This window comes from Vidua chalybeata, chromosome 24 (genome assembly GCF_026979565.1).
Source record: "Vidua chalybeata isolate OUT-0048 chromosome 24, bVidCha1 merged haplotype, whole genome shotgun sequence".
In the NCBI taxonomy this organism is placed as follows: domain Eukaryota; kingdom Metazoa; phylum Chordata; class Aves; order Passeriformes; family Viduidae; genus Vidua; species Vidua chalybeata.
The window spans coordinates 3,039,854-3,056,746 of record NC_071553.1 but is presented as its reverse complement, the minus strand read 5'-3'; the positions used below and the strand labels follow the sequence as shown (position 1 = coordinate 3,056,746).

The following is a 16,893-nucleotide window of genomic DNA, read 5'->3' as shown; positions in this document are numbered from 1 at the left end:
CACCCGAACCCCTTGCTACTGAACCACACCAAAAAGCTCAAACCTGCAACATTTCCAAGGTCACTACTTCCAACTGCCTTTAAATCAAAGACAAACAGCCCAGGGCAGGACAAAGGAGCAGTGGTTTGCAGTTTAAAACTGTGAAGTTAAAGCAAACTGAGGAAAGGGCAAACACTCCTTGGTTAATCCAGCCCTTCTCACCACGGTATCTGTGGATCATAGAGCAGCTCCTCAGCACAACCCCCTTTTTGTTTCATCCTGGATGGGAGCTAATGAAGAGATATGGTCCAGCTGCCTTTCAGCTTGATGTCCCTGCTGACTTCCTAATGCCTAAACTGAGTTACCAAAGGGGATAATTAGCAAAAGTCCAACCCCAAAGCGATTAATAATATGACAAAGTCATGATTAGAGCAGTCTATTAACTGCAAGACAATAGTGGTCTAATTGTGGCAACATTGACTTTTACTGCTGTGAAGTAGCTTGTGCTATCATTAAAGAGATTCATGGATAACTCCAAGTTTAATGTGCAGAGTTATATTTAATATCCCAAGATGTAATTTAGCTTTCCTTCCACCCACTCCCCACAGAGAAAACACAACATGTTTGATGGCTCTCTCAGCATTCCAGCAGCCATTAGTCATTCCAGCTACCTGTTGCATTTAAACAAAGCTGGAATGGCACAAGTGGAAGTTGGAGAGGCTGGAAATTCTCAGTGAGGTGCAGTGCGTGACCAGGGTGATGCCACCAGCCCCCAGGACCTGGCTGTCCCCTTCCTCTCTTGCCACCTGTGAGGGCACAGACACCTCCTCAGGCCCTGTAGCCCCTCACCAAGGCAGTGGTGACACTGACCTGACCTTCTGCCACCTTCTGCCAGACACAGCCACCAGCCTGACCCTGCCAAGAGCCCAGGGACATCTTCCTTGTCAGAGGTTCTTCCTCCTAAGCTCTCTGGTAGTTCATGGAAAATCTGGGCATCAGGGAGAGCTCGGGGTGCTCTGCTGCCTGCTGGGATCCCTGCAGCTGTAAGAGCAGCTCCTGGCTGTTCTGAGCACCATGGAACATCCCCCACAGCCGATGCCCCTGGAAGGGCAGCTCCAGGAGGTGGCAGAGCCCAGAGCAGGGTGATGGTGATCACCTCACTCCCTCCAGCTGGGTGACTGCCTCCCCAGTGCCATACATCACTCCCACCAGCCCAGCAGATACTTGCAGGCTGCTCTGTCCATTTTCTGCTGCGTTTTTCCCTTGCAGGAGTGTTTGTGAGGATATATTGTTCTGTTTCTGCAGGGCTTTGCAGGGAGCACGCACTCAAGTGATGGATTGGTACAAGAGGTGCTGCTGGAGGAGAGCAGCAGCTCTGGGGCTACAACAGACCACGTGAGGCTCCCACCAACTGCTGATCTCATTTTCTCTCAATTGAGGAGCATCAGCAACGTGAGCCTGATTAGCTGAGGGCTGGAAATTGGGCACGGGGGGCTGTGCTGGGTCTCAGAGGTGAGGGCAGGGGGGAGCACAGGGCAGCAGCTGCCGAGGAGGAGGAAGGGTTCCATTAAACCCCAGCCACGAAGATGTTTATTTAACAAAGCTGCTCAGCTTTGGAGGAAGGAATGAGGACTGGATAGAAAAGAAATCAAATATTAGAACCTCACAGCAGCGTCCAGCAGCACCAAAGAGACAAGAGGGAATGTCCCCTTTGGGGACACAGCACGGAGCAAACCCTGAGGGCAGCAGGGAGGGCAGCAGCAAGGAGAGCCCTTTGCAGCAGGGATTCTGGAAAGGAAGCTGGCTGGCTGGTAAATCCTGGGATGCTGCGCTGGGGGAGAGGTGAGCTGCAGTGCAGCACCGTGCAGTCCTCAGCCAGCTCCTCATCCCCCTCCAAGCCTGCCATGGCCTCGGGAACGGTAGCAGAGCAAATGGTACAGCAAATGTCACCCCCACAGCCCCAGTTCCCGCAGCAGCAGGCTCTGTGTTCCCAGAGCTCACAGTCTGTGGGCACTGGGGGCTGCACAGGGACAGGGAAGCACTTCCAGCCCACTCTCTGATTGTCCCTCTTTGCGGGGGCTGTGTCCAGTGTGCCAGTCCCCTGCTGGTGGCTTTCTTGTCACATTTCAGGCCCCCTCACTGCCATTTGGCTGCCATTTGAAACTCCATCAAGTTCTTGATTTGCTGGTGGTGTTCTCCAGGCAGGCAGGAGCTACAGGAATATGTCCTGAAATATTCCTGAGCTAGACGAGTCATTAGGAGCTGTCACTTCAAAGTCTGGCTGCCGTCAGTGGGCTCTTCACAGGCAGCCTGGCAGCGGGAGCTGCTGCTCAAACAGCACAGAGCTGGCTCCTGGCGAGGGGGAAGCATTCCATCAGCTTCTTCCACCAGCACATGTTAAAGGGCCAGGTCAGGACACAGTTCTGGGTGGGGCAGGGCTCCTGCTGCCCCTCAGACGTTTTCTCACGCTGTGGGAGGTGGGAAGGGCTGCAGAGCCCCCTGCAGCAGCACGCCCGAGCCCGTGGATCACTGCGGGTCCCGGGGTCACAAACACGGCTTCTTGGGCCCTCACAGCTTCTGCTGTCCGGGGAGTGATGGCAGGGGCAGGTGTCAGCTGTGCACACCCTGCTCAGAGCGGCCAGAGCCCGGCTCTGCTCAGGGGGACAGGGCCCACGGCCCAGCGAGGGCAGAGCTGCACCCCCACAGGCCGGGGCAGAGGGAAATGAAATCAAGAGTGCTTGGAACCATGACCCATCCAGAACAAAGCACAGAATCCTACAATTACAGAATATCCTGAGCTGGAAGGGACCCACAAAGATCATCCAGTCCAACCCCAGCCCTGCAGAGACACCCCAAATCCCACCCTGGGCACCCCTGGCAGCGCTGTGCAAACACTCCTGCAGCTCTGGCAGCCCCGGGGCTGTGCCCATTCCTGGGGAGCCTGGGCAGTGCCAGCACCCTCTGGGGGAAGAACCTTTCCCAAAATCCAGCCTGAACACCCCTGGCACGGCTCCAGCCCTTCCCTCAGGTCCTGTCCCTGCTGACAAACCAGGTTGTTTTATTCTCTTGGTAGTGAAAGTAAAAACCACTGATTGTTCCTCTCAGCTGGCCAGGGCTGCACAATGGTATGAAACACCCAGGGAGACCCTGACAGACCCCCCCTGCCTCTCTGTGCTCAATCCCAGCACCACAGGACAGATTTTTCCAGGTGAAGGCAGCCAGCCCCAGCTGCTCTGGACATGGCCAAGCCTTGTTTTGTTATTTCATACCAACAACAAGCAATTCTAGAGAAGATAGAACAGGGAATGGGATTGAAAACAAGTTCTCACAGTTTGCTGAGCACTTTCACACTCAGCTCATCACACAGAGCTCAGTGGCCAAGGCCCCTCTCAAAGCAGAGGGCTGGGAATGCTCAGGAGGGGGATGTTCTGAGAGAAGACATTCAGAGAATCATGGAATTGTGGAATGGTTTGGGTTGGAAGGGACTTTAAAGCTCATCTCCTTCCACCTCCTGCCATGGGCAGGAACACGTTCCACCTTCCAGGCTGCTCCAAGCCCCATCCAGCCAGAGTCTCCCTGGAAGCTAAAATGAGATTTTTCCTGTTGCTGTGCTTCCCCAGTCCTTGGACACTGAGTCCTGCATTATCAGCTCCCACCAGCTTCCTCCTGCCAGCACAGGCTCCCCAGGAACCCCAACTGAGCTCCTCATCTCCTGCACACACTCAACCATGAAATGGATCCTGGGAAGGTCAGGACAGGAATGCTCCAACTGGCTGTGCCAAAGTTTCAGTTAGACAGCAAAAAAACTTCTTAAAAATTAATTTGCTGCTACCACAGGGTTCCTGCCATGCAAGAGCTTATCAGAATGCAAACTATAAGCTTCAAAGGGGAGGATGAATCAGAAGCTATTTTGAGAGTAATTATATAAGACTATAAAACTCAAACCATCTCATTATTGCATGTTGAGGATGGAGACAACCCTTCATATGGAGACCTCGCAGGGATCCAGTGTTTCCAGTGGCTGATCCATGGCCCGAGAGCAAACAGCAGCCTCATCCCTCCCAGCCAGGCAGAACTTGCTTCACTGAGCAGTGCCAGGGCTTTCCTCACCATTTGCTGTGTTTCTTGTGGGGATGTGGTTCTGCAGCTGGGAAATGAACTGGAACAGGAGACAACTCCATCCAAAGTGTCAGTCCTTTAATTGTTGCATAATTTAGAATGGCTTGAGTTGGAAGGGAGCCACAAGGATCATCCAGTCCAACCCCAGCCCTGCCAGACACCCCAAAATCCCACCCTGTGCACCCCTGGCAGTGCTGTCCCAACGTTCCTGGAGCTCTGGGGAGCCTGGGCAGTGCCCAGAGCCCTCTGGGGTAAGAACCGTTCCCAAAATCCAACCTAAACACCCCAGGCACAGCTCCAGCTGCTCCCTTGGGTGCTGTCAGTGGTCACAGAGAGCAGAGACTTCTCTGAGAATCCGCTGTCCTGGATAGCAGCTCGTTAGTGCAAATACTTGCAAATTCCCCAATTTTATAAACTCCAAGTTATAATGAAGGAGAAAATGCTTAAACCATAAATCTGCACATGGAATAAAGTTCTATTCCAACATCCCCAGCCACAGCCTCGAGGCTTTCCCACGTCATGCTGGAGCCTGGGGCACTTCACAGCTGGGAGAGGATGAGCTCCTGGGACACCCCCGAGCTGTCACCTGCATTGTGCCCTGCCTGCAAGCAGCAAAGAGAGGTTTTTTTTTGTCCTTGCCTACATATCCAGGCTGCACATGAAGCTCCTGCTGTGTGTTATAGATACATATTATAATATTGGCTTTTTTGCAAATATTAAAATGGATTTTGTAAGTGTAATGTTAAAGTAACTTTGTTATAAAGATATAGTTTTTGTTTCTGTTGTTAATTAAGCTTAGGCATAGTTGTGAAATAACTGATATAAGTATGTTTGTGTTAAAATGCCTGCCTGGATGGGATTACATCCACCGAACACAGGATGAGGACACCTGTACAGATCTGCCAACCATCAGCACTCACTGCCTGAAGGCAGTGTGGACCAAGGCCCAAAAAGTGGAGGTGCCAAGAATGGACAAAAACCACAACCAAAAAATACACACGCTCTGAAAAGGTGGATCCAAGGAGGAGCCAGGCTAAACAGTTCTTGGAAATAAATGTAAACTAGTTTGGGGAAAAGCTTACTGTGCATAAGGGTCTGTGAATGTGCAACAGGCTGATGTAAGGGGAAGGTATTGAAGGGGTGTCCCCGAAGAGAACGGGGTGCTCTTGGCTGAGTGCCAGCCCTAATAACCTTTGCCCTGTGGTCCTTGTCTCCCACTGTCCTTTATTAAACTTTTTACATTTTCACAGCAGAGTGAACGTGTTTTTCACGTGTGTCTTGGCCCGGAGGAGGCAGCACAGAAATGTGGGTGCTGCGTGCTGTCCCTGTCCCCTCTGCACCCCATGCCTGGGTGGGGACTGTCACACCTCATGGGCTGATTAAAGGAGTGCATTAAACAGAGAAAAGACACTGTCAAACCCGTTGCCACCTGGTGCTCTTCAGTTCATGGTTTGATCCTTCCTTCACCACAAACAGGCAGCAAATGCTCTCAGACATGGGAGTGGGGGCTGCTCCAGACCCCAGGGGAGTTTAAAAACCAGAGGGAAATCTGAACAGAGTAATTCAGAGGGACATAGCAAAGGTGATGTTCAAATGCAGAGTCAGCTGTGAGGTACTTCATGTCCCTATGTGAATATGTAACAAAAAAAAAAAAAGGAAAAATAAATCAACACTTACAAATCACAGAATCACTAAGGTTAGAAAATGCCTCTAAGATCATCGAGTCCAACCAAATGGAAGTGCAGAGTACACCAAAGAAAGGGATGTGAGGTAAGATGAGAGTTTGGTGGCCTGGAGCTTGTGCTTTTCCCACTGAAACAGAATGGAAAAGGAGTTAATTGCCCAAAAAGAAGGCAAAAATCCTGAAGAGCTGATGAGCACGGCGTGGATCTCTGGGCAGGAGGAGCCTCCAGCGCAGCAGCCAGAACAGAGCTCTGAAACCCCACAGATGCTGCATCTCTGCAGGGCTGCAACTCCAAATCTGAGTATCCAACGTCCCAGATTCCCTCTGGAATCTGGGCTTTGACTCTGCCCATGGACAGCCCTCAGCCCATCCCCAGCTTCGTCTCCCCAGGTGGAGACAAAACTCCCCTCTCCCACCAGCAGCCACAAACCCCACTGGTGACTGTGGGCTTCACACGGTGCTGAGAGACACCAGGGACAAGAACAAGCCCCAGTGAAGTGGCTGGGCTGGAGGAGACCCATCACAGGCTCCTGAAGACAAAAATGTTGGTTTTCAGCCATTATTGACCGATTTGGGTTTTCCCTCCAGGCTGCAGATTTGTCACTGAAACTTCTGCTGGCGTGTGCAACCCAAAGGGGAACTTTGTGCTGTCAGAAACGCAGCATTTCTGTTATCAAAAGTGACAAAAAAAGAGAAAAAAAAACTTTTCCAAGCCGAAGGAAACATTCCCTGGTGATTTATGTCACTTTGTGACTTAATCAGCTGCTCTCTAGAGCATTATAAATGTGATAGGAAGAGTTGTCATTGCTTTCTGCCTAACTGATGACAAGCTAATGAACTATTATAAGCCACAGTGAATGCAATTATGGCACAGGGCTATGTGCTAATCCCATGACATTTTATCACAATATGCTGTAGCAACATCTGTAAACAACCCGGTGGTGCTGAACACACACAGTGGCCAGGGCTGGGGTTAAATCCCTGCTGAGCTTCCTCATCCCCCTGGCTGTGACCCTGCACAGGCTGAGCCCTGCGTGCCAGGGGAGTCTGGCTGAGGCTGCTCAGCACGGGGGAAGCCTCTGATCCAGAGCTGGAGCTGAGCAGAGCCATGCAGAGAGGAAACCTTGGAAATCCAGACACTTCTGGGATGCAGGAATCCAACTGCGTTTCAGGATGCAAAACGGAACAAGTAAAAGCTTTTCACTTTCTCTCAGTCTCCCTTGAGCAGCCAAAAAACCCTGGGACTTGAAATTTCCTTTTAAAAACTTGATCAAAGCTGTGTCTGCTGTGAGACACCAGCAAGGCTCAGCAGTGCCTCTGTGCCCAGACTCTCCCCCCTGGACCTGCCACCTTGCTGCCCCTCACTTCCTACAGTGGGATTCAATTCTGGGAAAGGCTTCCCCATGTCTCCCTCTCAGACCCCATTTTGGCTCAAAACCCCACTAAAACCAGGCTGCCTTGAAAAAATCCCAGGGTAAAGCTTGGCAGGGAGCAGAACTGGGGTCTCTCCCCATCCCAGTGCTGGAAGTCTCCCACCCTGGGATCCAGGCTCCACAAGAGGACACAGTCTGGGGACCCAGAAAACCTCAGCCAGAGTGGGCAGAAGACCCCAAGCATGGGACAAGGCAGCCCTGAAAAGCTTCCTAGAGGCTTTCCTGAGTGCCCCCTGCCCAGGACACAGAGCCCCTCCATCACCAGGGGCTCCTTGAGCTTCTGAGACATTTTGGATGCATTTATTGCCTGGACCTGTCCCATGGGACACCCAAAACTGGAGGTGCAGGATTCCTCCAGAACTGCCCTGGCTCCAGGTGCTGCAAAGGCCGGGTGATGCCCAGCCTGGTGCCAACTGGAGCCACCTAGACCCAAAACAGCCACACAGACCCACACCAGTCCCTCTTCCTCTGTGCCTCTCCACCAGCACAGAAGGGGCAGAGCAGCACTGGCAGACCCAGGGCTGGGTTCAGATGGAGCAGCCAGGAAGGACTCACCTGCCTGGAGCCCCCAGCTGGTACAGGGACCCTGCACTGAAATGCAGAGGTTTGGAACAGAGCATTTCTTTGTTCAAGCTGCCCTGAGTGAGGAGGGAACTTCTTCCCCATGGCTCTGCTCCTGCCATCAGCAGCTGCTGCTGTTTCCATTAGCTTGGAGCAAAGACAGGGATCTTGAACCCCTCCAATGTGCTGCATTGTGCAGGCTGGGCTGCCTCGTCCTACACATTGATTAAATGGATTCTGAGATGCCCTTTTCCAACAGCTCCTACCACTCCATACCCTGCAGCTCACAATCCTTTCAGCATGAGCATTTTGACCAGAGCCCAGATTCAGAGCTGGGATCAAACAACTCCGGAGTAAACGCTCACCAGCATCCAGGAGATGAAGTGCTGCATCTGGAGAGAGAAACTGAGGAGGTGGCACCTCACGCTGTGCCACACAACTGTATTCATTTCCTTGCAGCAGCTACAAACGCACAGAAAATCAGATTATTACAACACCAGGGGCTAGAATTCCTGGGCAATTATTATTTCAAACGGTCCAGGGCCGTGTGCCTCAAGGATAGTTTGGAGAGGGCTGGTGTGAAGGGAGCTCCTGGCGTGCTGCCTTCAGGCTTCGCTGCACAGTTTGCTGTGATGTTGTCAAACATGAACCTGCTACAGCACAACAAACTGAACTAAACAGAGAGACACCCTCAGTCAGCAGCTGCGGCTCCGCCGCGCGCAGGGCTCCCCGCAGGAGAACTTTCTTGTTTCCCTCAGGCAGGGAAAATGTACATTTAATAGACAATCACTCCAAAAAATCTCCTCCCTGACCCTCCAGGATGCCATTTTGCGAGGTACAAATATAATTAAAGACAATACATGGCAGAGGGACTTAATTGCATCTCTCCCCAACAACTGCCAGGGCGATTGCTCTGTCAAGGAGTCCACTGGATGGAAACACTCACAGACAAGATCCCTGATTTTCCAACACGCAGATGGGAAGGGGAAATATAGATTGTTGTCTTTGAAAGAGAAATAGCAAATATTAAAGGCAGAAAAATCTGCCTAACCAAGATGAGATGGAAACCTGGGGTCCTGAGAAAGAATACTCGATTGTACCTGAAAATGTGAGCAGTGAGAAGAAACAGTTATGAAAAACAAGGGTACTGGAGGGTATAGTTAAATAAAACAATTGGATCAGACACGATTCCCCGTTCTGGGTCTGGTTTATCCCTGCACAATGAACACACACATGGGAGAGGATCCGGCTGCCAGGAGCACACGGCGAGTGCAGCAACTCCAGCACAGCCAGGATGCCAAGCAACAAACACCTGCAAACCCAGAAACACCGAGCACCTTCCCGGAGTCATCCCACGAAACCGCGGGGAAGATCGGGCTGTGCCCTGGTTTGAACCAGCTCAGAGCACACGCCGGCTCTCAGTGCAACGCCGGGAGAATTCTGAGAGCAGGGGAAAATGTTTCAACAGCAAAGGCGTTTGGCTGAAATTATTTTCCTTGAAATTATGAAGATGTGCTTCATATTATGAAAAGAAAAGGCAAAGAATGATTAAAGTAACTTGAGAAATGTGGACTTACCAGAGCAGTGGCAGCTCCTCAGCGCGGTCCCTGCTCGCGCATCAATTAGCGGCGGCAGCAATCCCGCTGCTGTTTCTATGGAGTTGGGGATGCTGAGCCCTGACTATGCATGAGGCTGCTGCAGCTGCATCGGAGCAGGCTCCGGGTCCACACGCATCCACAAACACCAGCAGCCTCCCTGCTCTGCCTCGGGAATGAGGAGCAGCAGCAATTAGGCGGCTGCAAAGCTGCGCCTATGCAGAGAGGTACTCGCAGGGCTCCCGAGCACGCACACTCCGCTCAGCTCCAGAGGGGCATTTTATTTACCAGGACCATCACAGAGCATAGCCAGAGGCAGCTGGAGAGCCGCGGATCCGCACACAATACACGAGCAGAGACACATGTCTGGAGACAGGCGATTTAATCTGTTTTTCCCTCGATTTACTCAGCTGGTTTCAACCCTATTTCAACAGAGTTTTACAAACCTTCCTCTGGCAGCAAGGTTTGAAGCTGGTACCTCCAGGATCCCAGCCTGGTTTAGTTGGGCTAAAGAGCAAATATGCTGCATGTAGCTCTGGCTGGCTTTTTCCTGGGAGGAAAGGCAAGATCCATTTTGCAAGTGCATTACTCTGTGATAAAAAAGATATTTGCCCCAAGGAGCCGCTCCTCACATGCTGGGCCTCTGGAAACCCAAGCTTCAGTGATTAATATTAGCTTTGCCTGGGTGGCTTGGAGCATGTTTACTGTTATATTGACTTAACATACCCTTGAATGGTGATTCAGAAAAGTGTTATTATGCCTGGTGAGTAAATTCAAGACATGCCCATATTTCACAGGTAGTGGCTGAAGGCATCCCATAACCATGAATGAGGGTGCCATCAGTTCTCCCATTAGTCAAGCTAATCTATCAGGAGATAGGTGGGTTTTTTTTCCCAGAAAATACTCCAGAACCAATTTCTTAATAAAAAAATGATCTTTCTGCACCAGCATTCCTGCGATGAAAAATTGCCCAGAAATCCCCCCCTTTTTTCTGCCTGCAGCAAGAAAACTTCTGTGCTTGGTTTAACATTTTAATGGTCTTTGCCAAGTGCCAGGAGGGTGTTCAGCACTGTACAAGCTGTACTGCCTGCACCAGGACCTTCAAAAAGAGCAGTTCACACAAGGGGCAAAGCAGTAAATATGCTCTGCATTACTGGGGGTTGGAACACAGGCGAGCTGACACCATGTGCTGGGGAGCACGGATTATCAGGAGGTCTCCCTGACTCTGTGCCTTCCCCAGCTGTCCTGTTCCCTCCTCTCACTCCAGCACTCTCCTCCTGCAGCAGGAAAGCACAGGAGCATTTTGCAGGGGTGGATCAGTGTGTGAGGGAGGGTTTGAGGAGGGGTCTCAGCATGCTGAGATGAGCAGGGTCTGCTGGGGACAACCTGCAGTCCCTCTGCACAACACCCTCTGCCTCCTGCCCTGGTTCCACTGGGCAGCAAAGCTTCATATAAACAGATCACTAAGGCAAAAAAAAAAAAAAAAAAAACTTAGGTTGTTTAAAGAAAGCCTCAGCACAGAAGTGCTGAAGGTAGAAATCAAACCCAGAGGTTTTCTCCTGGATGTGTTTTGATCCCAGGATAAATTCCTTCCTGTACCCAGGCACTGTCCTTTAAATCAACATCACCAGATGCTGGTTCCAGTCACAGAATCATGGAATCCCAGACTGGTTTGGGTGGGAAGGAGCTTGAAGATCCTCCAGTGCCACCCCTGCCACAGGCAGGGACACCTTCCACTGTCCCAGGCTGCTCCCAGCCCCATCCAGCCTGGCCTTGGACACTTTCAGGGATCCAGGGGCAGCCACAGCTGCTCTGGGCACCCTGTGCCAGGGCCTGCCCACCCTCACAGGGAACAATTCCTTCCCAATATCCCATCAAAACCTACTCTCTTTAGTAACCCTCATCAGCCCTGCAGGATCTTTCAGAACCAGTCAAGCTTCCCCTGTCCCCCACAGGATCTCCTGGGCCGGGCTGGCAGCCTCTGTCCTCAGCCAGGCTCTGTGAACCACGGGGAGCAGGACCCAGCTCAGGGGGGCTCGGAGCAGGCTATGGGGAACCACAGAACCTCCTGAGCTGGGAGGGACCCAGCAGGACCACTGAAACCCAGTTCCTGGGCCTGCACAGCACCCTGTGCCCCAAAGACCCCGGAGCCTGCTGCAGCTCCACTTCCACGGGCACAGGGGACGGGCATCACTGTCCCCACGGTCCTGTGGGGTCCTGCCTGCCCTGCTCCACAGCCAAGGGCTTTGCCCTTCGCCTCAAACCCTCTCAGCTACACCCAAGAGCTCTCACTGTCCCTCCAGGGCACAGAAGGGATGAGTCCATGCTCTTAAGGGCCATCACCTGTGGTCAGTGCTGTCCCCAGAGCCCGGGTGACGCTGCCAGCATCCCTGCCCGGCAGCTGAGGCCTGGCAGGGAGGAGAGCGATCAGATGGAGGCAGCTCCAGGGGAGGACTGGCGACAGGCACAACAAAAGGATGCTGCAGCTCGCTCCACCTCGGGCCAGCCAGGAGATCAGTTCTATTCCTGGCACCGCCACGGGCCCAACCGCAGGGAGAGCTCCCCCTCACAGCCCCCCTGACAGCGGCACCAAAACCTGCCCCAGCCAAACTCCTCGTTTTCCTGACAGGTTTGGCTGCGGGCGAGGCAGCAGCCTGCAATCCTCCTCTGTTGGGTGTGCACAGAGAAATGCTGCAGCTCGGCTGCTCTTCTTGGCTGTGAGGAGGAGATTCAGCTGTTACATAACCAGGGAGTAGAGGTGCATCCACTCCATCCACAGCAGCCCTTTCAGCCACTCAGCCAGAATGGTTGAAAAAAATTAAATCACCGCACAAAAACTCTTACATAAACTATATGGTAGTATTGTTATATTCACAGGTTTTTTCCACTCTTGGATGCAGTTCAGGAAGGCTGATGATACCTGGCTCCACACATTCCCTGAGGATACTGCTCCCCATCCACGCATGAAACAGCAGAAAAGACCAAGCTGCCCCTGTGCTGAGCCGTGCAGGAGCAGCTTTGGCAGTGCTTCCTTCAGCTTGAACTCCAGCAGGACACTCCACAAGCCAAGCTGATCCAGCCAGTAGTTAATAGATTTATCCAGGAGGCCACAAACTGCCCGAGAAGCCGGAGACTCCACATGATGATGACAAATAAGGCCAGTTTGACTCCAGCAAAATTGGCGTTTGGCTGCTGGGGCTGTGCTGCCCACACGGGGACACTCCAGCAGGAGCCAGGGCTCCTCTGCCCTGCTCCTGACACAGCACCTGCCTGGTGCCATCTGCTCTCCTCCACACAGCCCCAGCTTCCCCCTGCCTGCTTGTGAGGATGGATCTGAACACAGGACCACAGCCAGCCCAGAGCAAATCTGCTCCACGTGAGACCTCAGGATAAAATGGACAAAGCATCAATGCAGATAATTAGATCAACATCCAGACACTGATGGGGAAGGCATCGTACCTCTGTGACTGTGTTAGTAAATACTTGATGCAAACAGATTTTTTCCCCTTGCTGGAGCAGCTTTACAACCAGGAACTGAGAAATATTGGTACATGTCAGGCCCAAACTGTGTCCTTTGTGCTGTCTAGACATAGAAATGGGCCCAGTCGTGCAGAGCAGAGACAACAGCCCTGGCTGCTCGTGCAGCCAGCCCAGCACAGCTCGCCCGGGGCGCTGGGGCTGACCACAGCTCAGAGCACACAGACATTCCCCGTGCTAAAAGGCAGATGATGATGATGATGATGTGATCCCAACATGAACACGAGGTCCTGGACAGGCTGCACAAACAAATGCATATCTGTCACATCAGGGTGGACAGAAAAAGAGCAGTGAGGAGTATTTCTGCTGCAGAGTCAGGAAAATGTTCATTTTGGTGCAAGGTAAAGAATTCCAAATTGATGCAATAAGTTTGCAAGCTGTTGCAAACAGCTTGTTGTAGCTGCACGGGATGTGATGTGTAAGGACACAACCAGCCATGGCAAAAGGCCTCCAGAACAGGCAGGTATAAAACAAACTCATTTTGAAAAGAGAATTAAGTTACAGGCAAAGTGGGATGTGGAAGGGGGGTGTTTGCCTGGAGCTATCAGCAAAGCCGTGCTGGAAGCACCACTGCAAACCAAGGGCTGGCAGAATCCTGGTGCCCTGTGCCCTGGGGGTGCCAGCTGCATCCCAGCACCAGATCCCGGCAGAGAGGGGCAGGAGAGAGGGAGGGAAGGTGACACAGAAAGGCTTGGACAGGGATTGATGGGCAGCTGTGCTGCACAGGAGCTCTGCACAGTGTGCTCAGCAGAGGAGGACAGTTTGTGAAAACTCATGGTGTAAAAAGCACTGTGAAATCCACTGGATTTACAGATCCTTGCCTTAGAAGAAAACTTAGGAACCTTAGAGGAAACCCTCTATGAAACTGCTGGAATACACAAACAAACAACTTTGAGCAGGTTACCAATAATTCTAAAAGCTTTGAGATTTGGGGTTTTGCTCCTCAGCACATGAGCCTGGGTTCCAACTGCCCCTGCCAATGTCATCCGAAGTGACAGCAGGAGATCTCTCTGGAGTGAGCAGCTGTGAGAACAGGTGTAGGGAAAATTCCCCACTTTGCAACGCGGAGCTGCCCCTTTGCTCCTGGAGCAGAATTCCTGCTCCTGACTCATCCCTGACACACCAGAGTCCCTCCCTGGCTCTACAGCCTGACCAGGAACAACTCGGGCAATTCTTAGGGAAGGTAGAATACACACATGAAAGTACACCAAGGTCCCTTACTGATGAACAGAAATCCATGCAATCCATGTGATTCCCTCCATTTCTCAAACACCAATCAGTTCCTGCCATCCCAGTGGCAGGATCTTTACTGCTTTTTGTTGGTTTGGTTCTGTTTCATACAGGACTGGAGTCTGTGTTTTTGGAAAAGGAACTTTCACAGGAATTTTATCTCAGTAACTTTATCCCAGCTGTCCCCCCGTGCAGCCATCAACAGGTGAGGCAGGACTTGACCCAAAACTTCACCATGGAACGTGTGGGAAGGGAAGGAACCCTCCCAGAGGGGTGCCAGGACCAACCCCTGGGTCTAACACGGGGCTCCCAAAGCTTTTCCTCCCCTGTAGGGCATGGATGTCCCTCCTGCCTTCCACGAGCACCCTCCAGCAGACGGGAGCAGGGGCCGTACCTGGCTCGGAGATAATCAGGCTCTGGTCAGAAGGCAGCAGGAGGAACTCCCTGCAGGTGTCCAGGTCCAAGCTGGGCAGGCTTTTCTTCTGGCACAGCTCGGTGAGGATGCTGATGGCCCTGCGACAGCGGCCATCCTCCCTGGGACCGCTCATCGCCCCCTCCGCATCCTCCGCTCCCTCTGCTCTCTAGGAAACTCTCACTAGGAGGAGAGGGTGGGCTCGGGGCTCATCACAGGAGCACCTTCACTCCAGCTCCATGCTCGGCCGTGGCAGCACCTGCCGGGACACGCGGAGCTGCCCCAGGGCCGCCGCTCGGAGCCGGAGCCCGCAGCCCCCGGCGCTCCCGGTGCCTCATCGCCTCTGAGATCACAGCTCTGTTTATTGCCAAGGCTGCTCCAGACAAAGAACCTCCTACCAAACTCAGTTTCGTGCCCTCCACACGAGACGCATTAAAGCTGCAGCCCAGATCATTCCCTTTAACCCTTTCGCTGCTGCCCTCTCTCCAGGTGCGCAGTTTGGCGTCCCAGTCCTGGATTTTGCAAATAAAAATGGGCGGTGAAACCTCCTGGCTGAGGACAGCACATCAGCAGAGAGGAGGAACCAGAGTGCTCCCACAAACACTGCACAAACTACTCACAACTGCCAAAGGCACAGAAGAAAAGCTGCGGGGTTTATTGATTTGTTTGTGCTGTCCTGACACACCAGGCTGCAGGTGGCAATAGAGATTGAGAATGCCATTCTAGCTCATAATTAGATTTTTCCCTTTTACTTTCTGCAGTATTTTTTTATTCCTGTTGCAATTTAGCAGGCAGGTCATGCCACGCGACAGAGCATATATTTGACAGGCAATTGTGGAGCAGGCAATTAAAATTATGTACAGCAGGATGACTTCTTGCAGCTTGTACAAACCTAATGAGCACTGTGGAGAGCCAGGGCTGAGGCTGCACGGGTCCCTCAGCCCCACAGCACAGCAGGGCGTGCTCAGATGGTGTTTGTGTTTTTGTTATTGACCTGCTGGAGCACTGGGAGCTGGCACAGCAGAGTATCCCAGGGGTGGCACCAGCACCCAGGACAGCACAGGCTGCCCTGGGCACAGAACCTGCTCCACACCCCATTCCCAGGCTGGACAGTTCCTCCTGCTCTGGGGCTGGTGTGACACAAAGGGTCTGGGTGGCACTTGAGGAGCACAAAGGCCTTGCCCAACACCCCTGGGAAGCTGCATCAGGGCCCTTTTGGCCACCCTGGCCCCTCCTTGGCCAGACCAAGGTTTTTTGGACACGTCACCACCACATCCCTGCTGTCTCCACGTGGCACCTGTGTCTAACAGAGCCACTTACCCGCCAAGCTCTGCTCCTCCCAAAAACTTCTGTTGCCAGGACAACGTGAGTGAAACCTTTTATTAACCCAGTAACTGGTCACAAAGAGAGACTTTTAATTGGACCCCGGCCTGGCCAGTGCTCCATGAGCTGCTGCTGCAAGCAGCTGAGGCAGAACTGCACTCTGAGAACTCTTCTGAAGGTGTTTGTCACCTGTCACCTGCAGCCAGCACCAGCAGCTCCAAAGGTCTGTGCTTACTGGGGAGAGATTCAGGCACTGGGAGCTAAACCAGTAACTTCCCAGAGATGAAGCTCAGGTAGAGTTTGCTTTACGTTTAGATGACAAACTCCATAAAAACACTCACACATTTATTTTTTAAGAAATTTGAGGTTCAAATTGTGCCTCAAACCTGAGATTTGGGTCCATACAACATCTACTTGGCTGGGGAGGGAACAGCTCCTCTTCTCTGCTCCTCCTTTCACTGCCTGCCCTGGGGCTTTTGTGCCAAAACCAAGGGATTTGTACCCAAGGGGATGCAATGAGCCCCAGGCATCACGTCATGTCTCCAGCACAGCAACAGTTTCTGCCTGAGCTACCAAAACTGGCACCAAGAGAGGAGTTCTGGAATATATCAGTCAAGTCTTGCATTTGAAATTTGAATTCATCTTAAAGAGATTTCAACAGACAAAAAAAAAAAAAAAAAACATCGCAGCTAAACTCTTTGAAAAAGGTTAATGCCCAATTGAGAGCTTGTAACACAGAAATCAATAATAAAATTCAATTATTTGGGGAAAAGGGTAATTTTATTACAAGGGTAATACCAAGAACTTTTACTTTTAAATTTAAAGTCACCTTGGGTCAAATATTCACCTTGATTTACATATCAGAGGATTCCAGGCTCACTGGATAGCAATAACAGAAGATCCTGCATCCATACTCTCAACAAATATTCCTTCAGAACAAAAAACAGACTTTTTTTACACCTTGTACCTTTGAATTTATCTCACACACACTCTTTATTGTCCAGCACAGAAGGCTGGGAA

General features: G+C 51.9%; 1 protein-coding gene across 1 annotated transcript in view; it reads right to left on the bottom strand.

Moving 5' to 3' along the window:
- SYT6 (synaptotagmin 6) overlaps positions 1-15,038 on the bottom strand; it is a 36,493-nt gene extending 21,455 nt beyond the window's left edge. The window contains exon 1 of the mRNA XM_053964158.1: positions 14,533-15,038. Coding sequence (XP_053820133.1) covers positions 14,533-14,686 — 154 coding nt within the window. The 5' untranslated portion in view covers positions 14,687-15,038. The remainder of the gene's footprint in view (positions 1-14,532) is intronic.
- Positions 15,039-16,893: the final 1,855 nt, after the last annotated feature.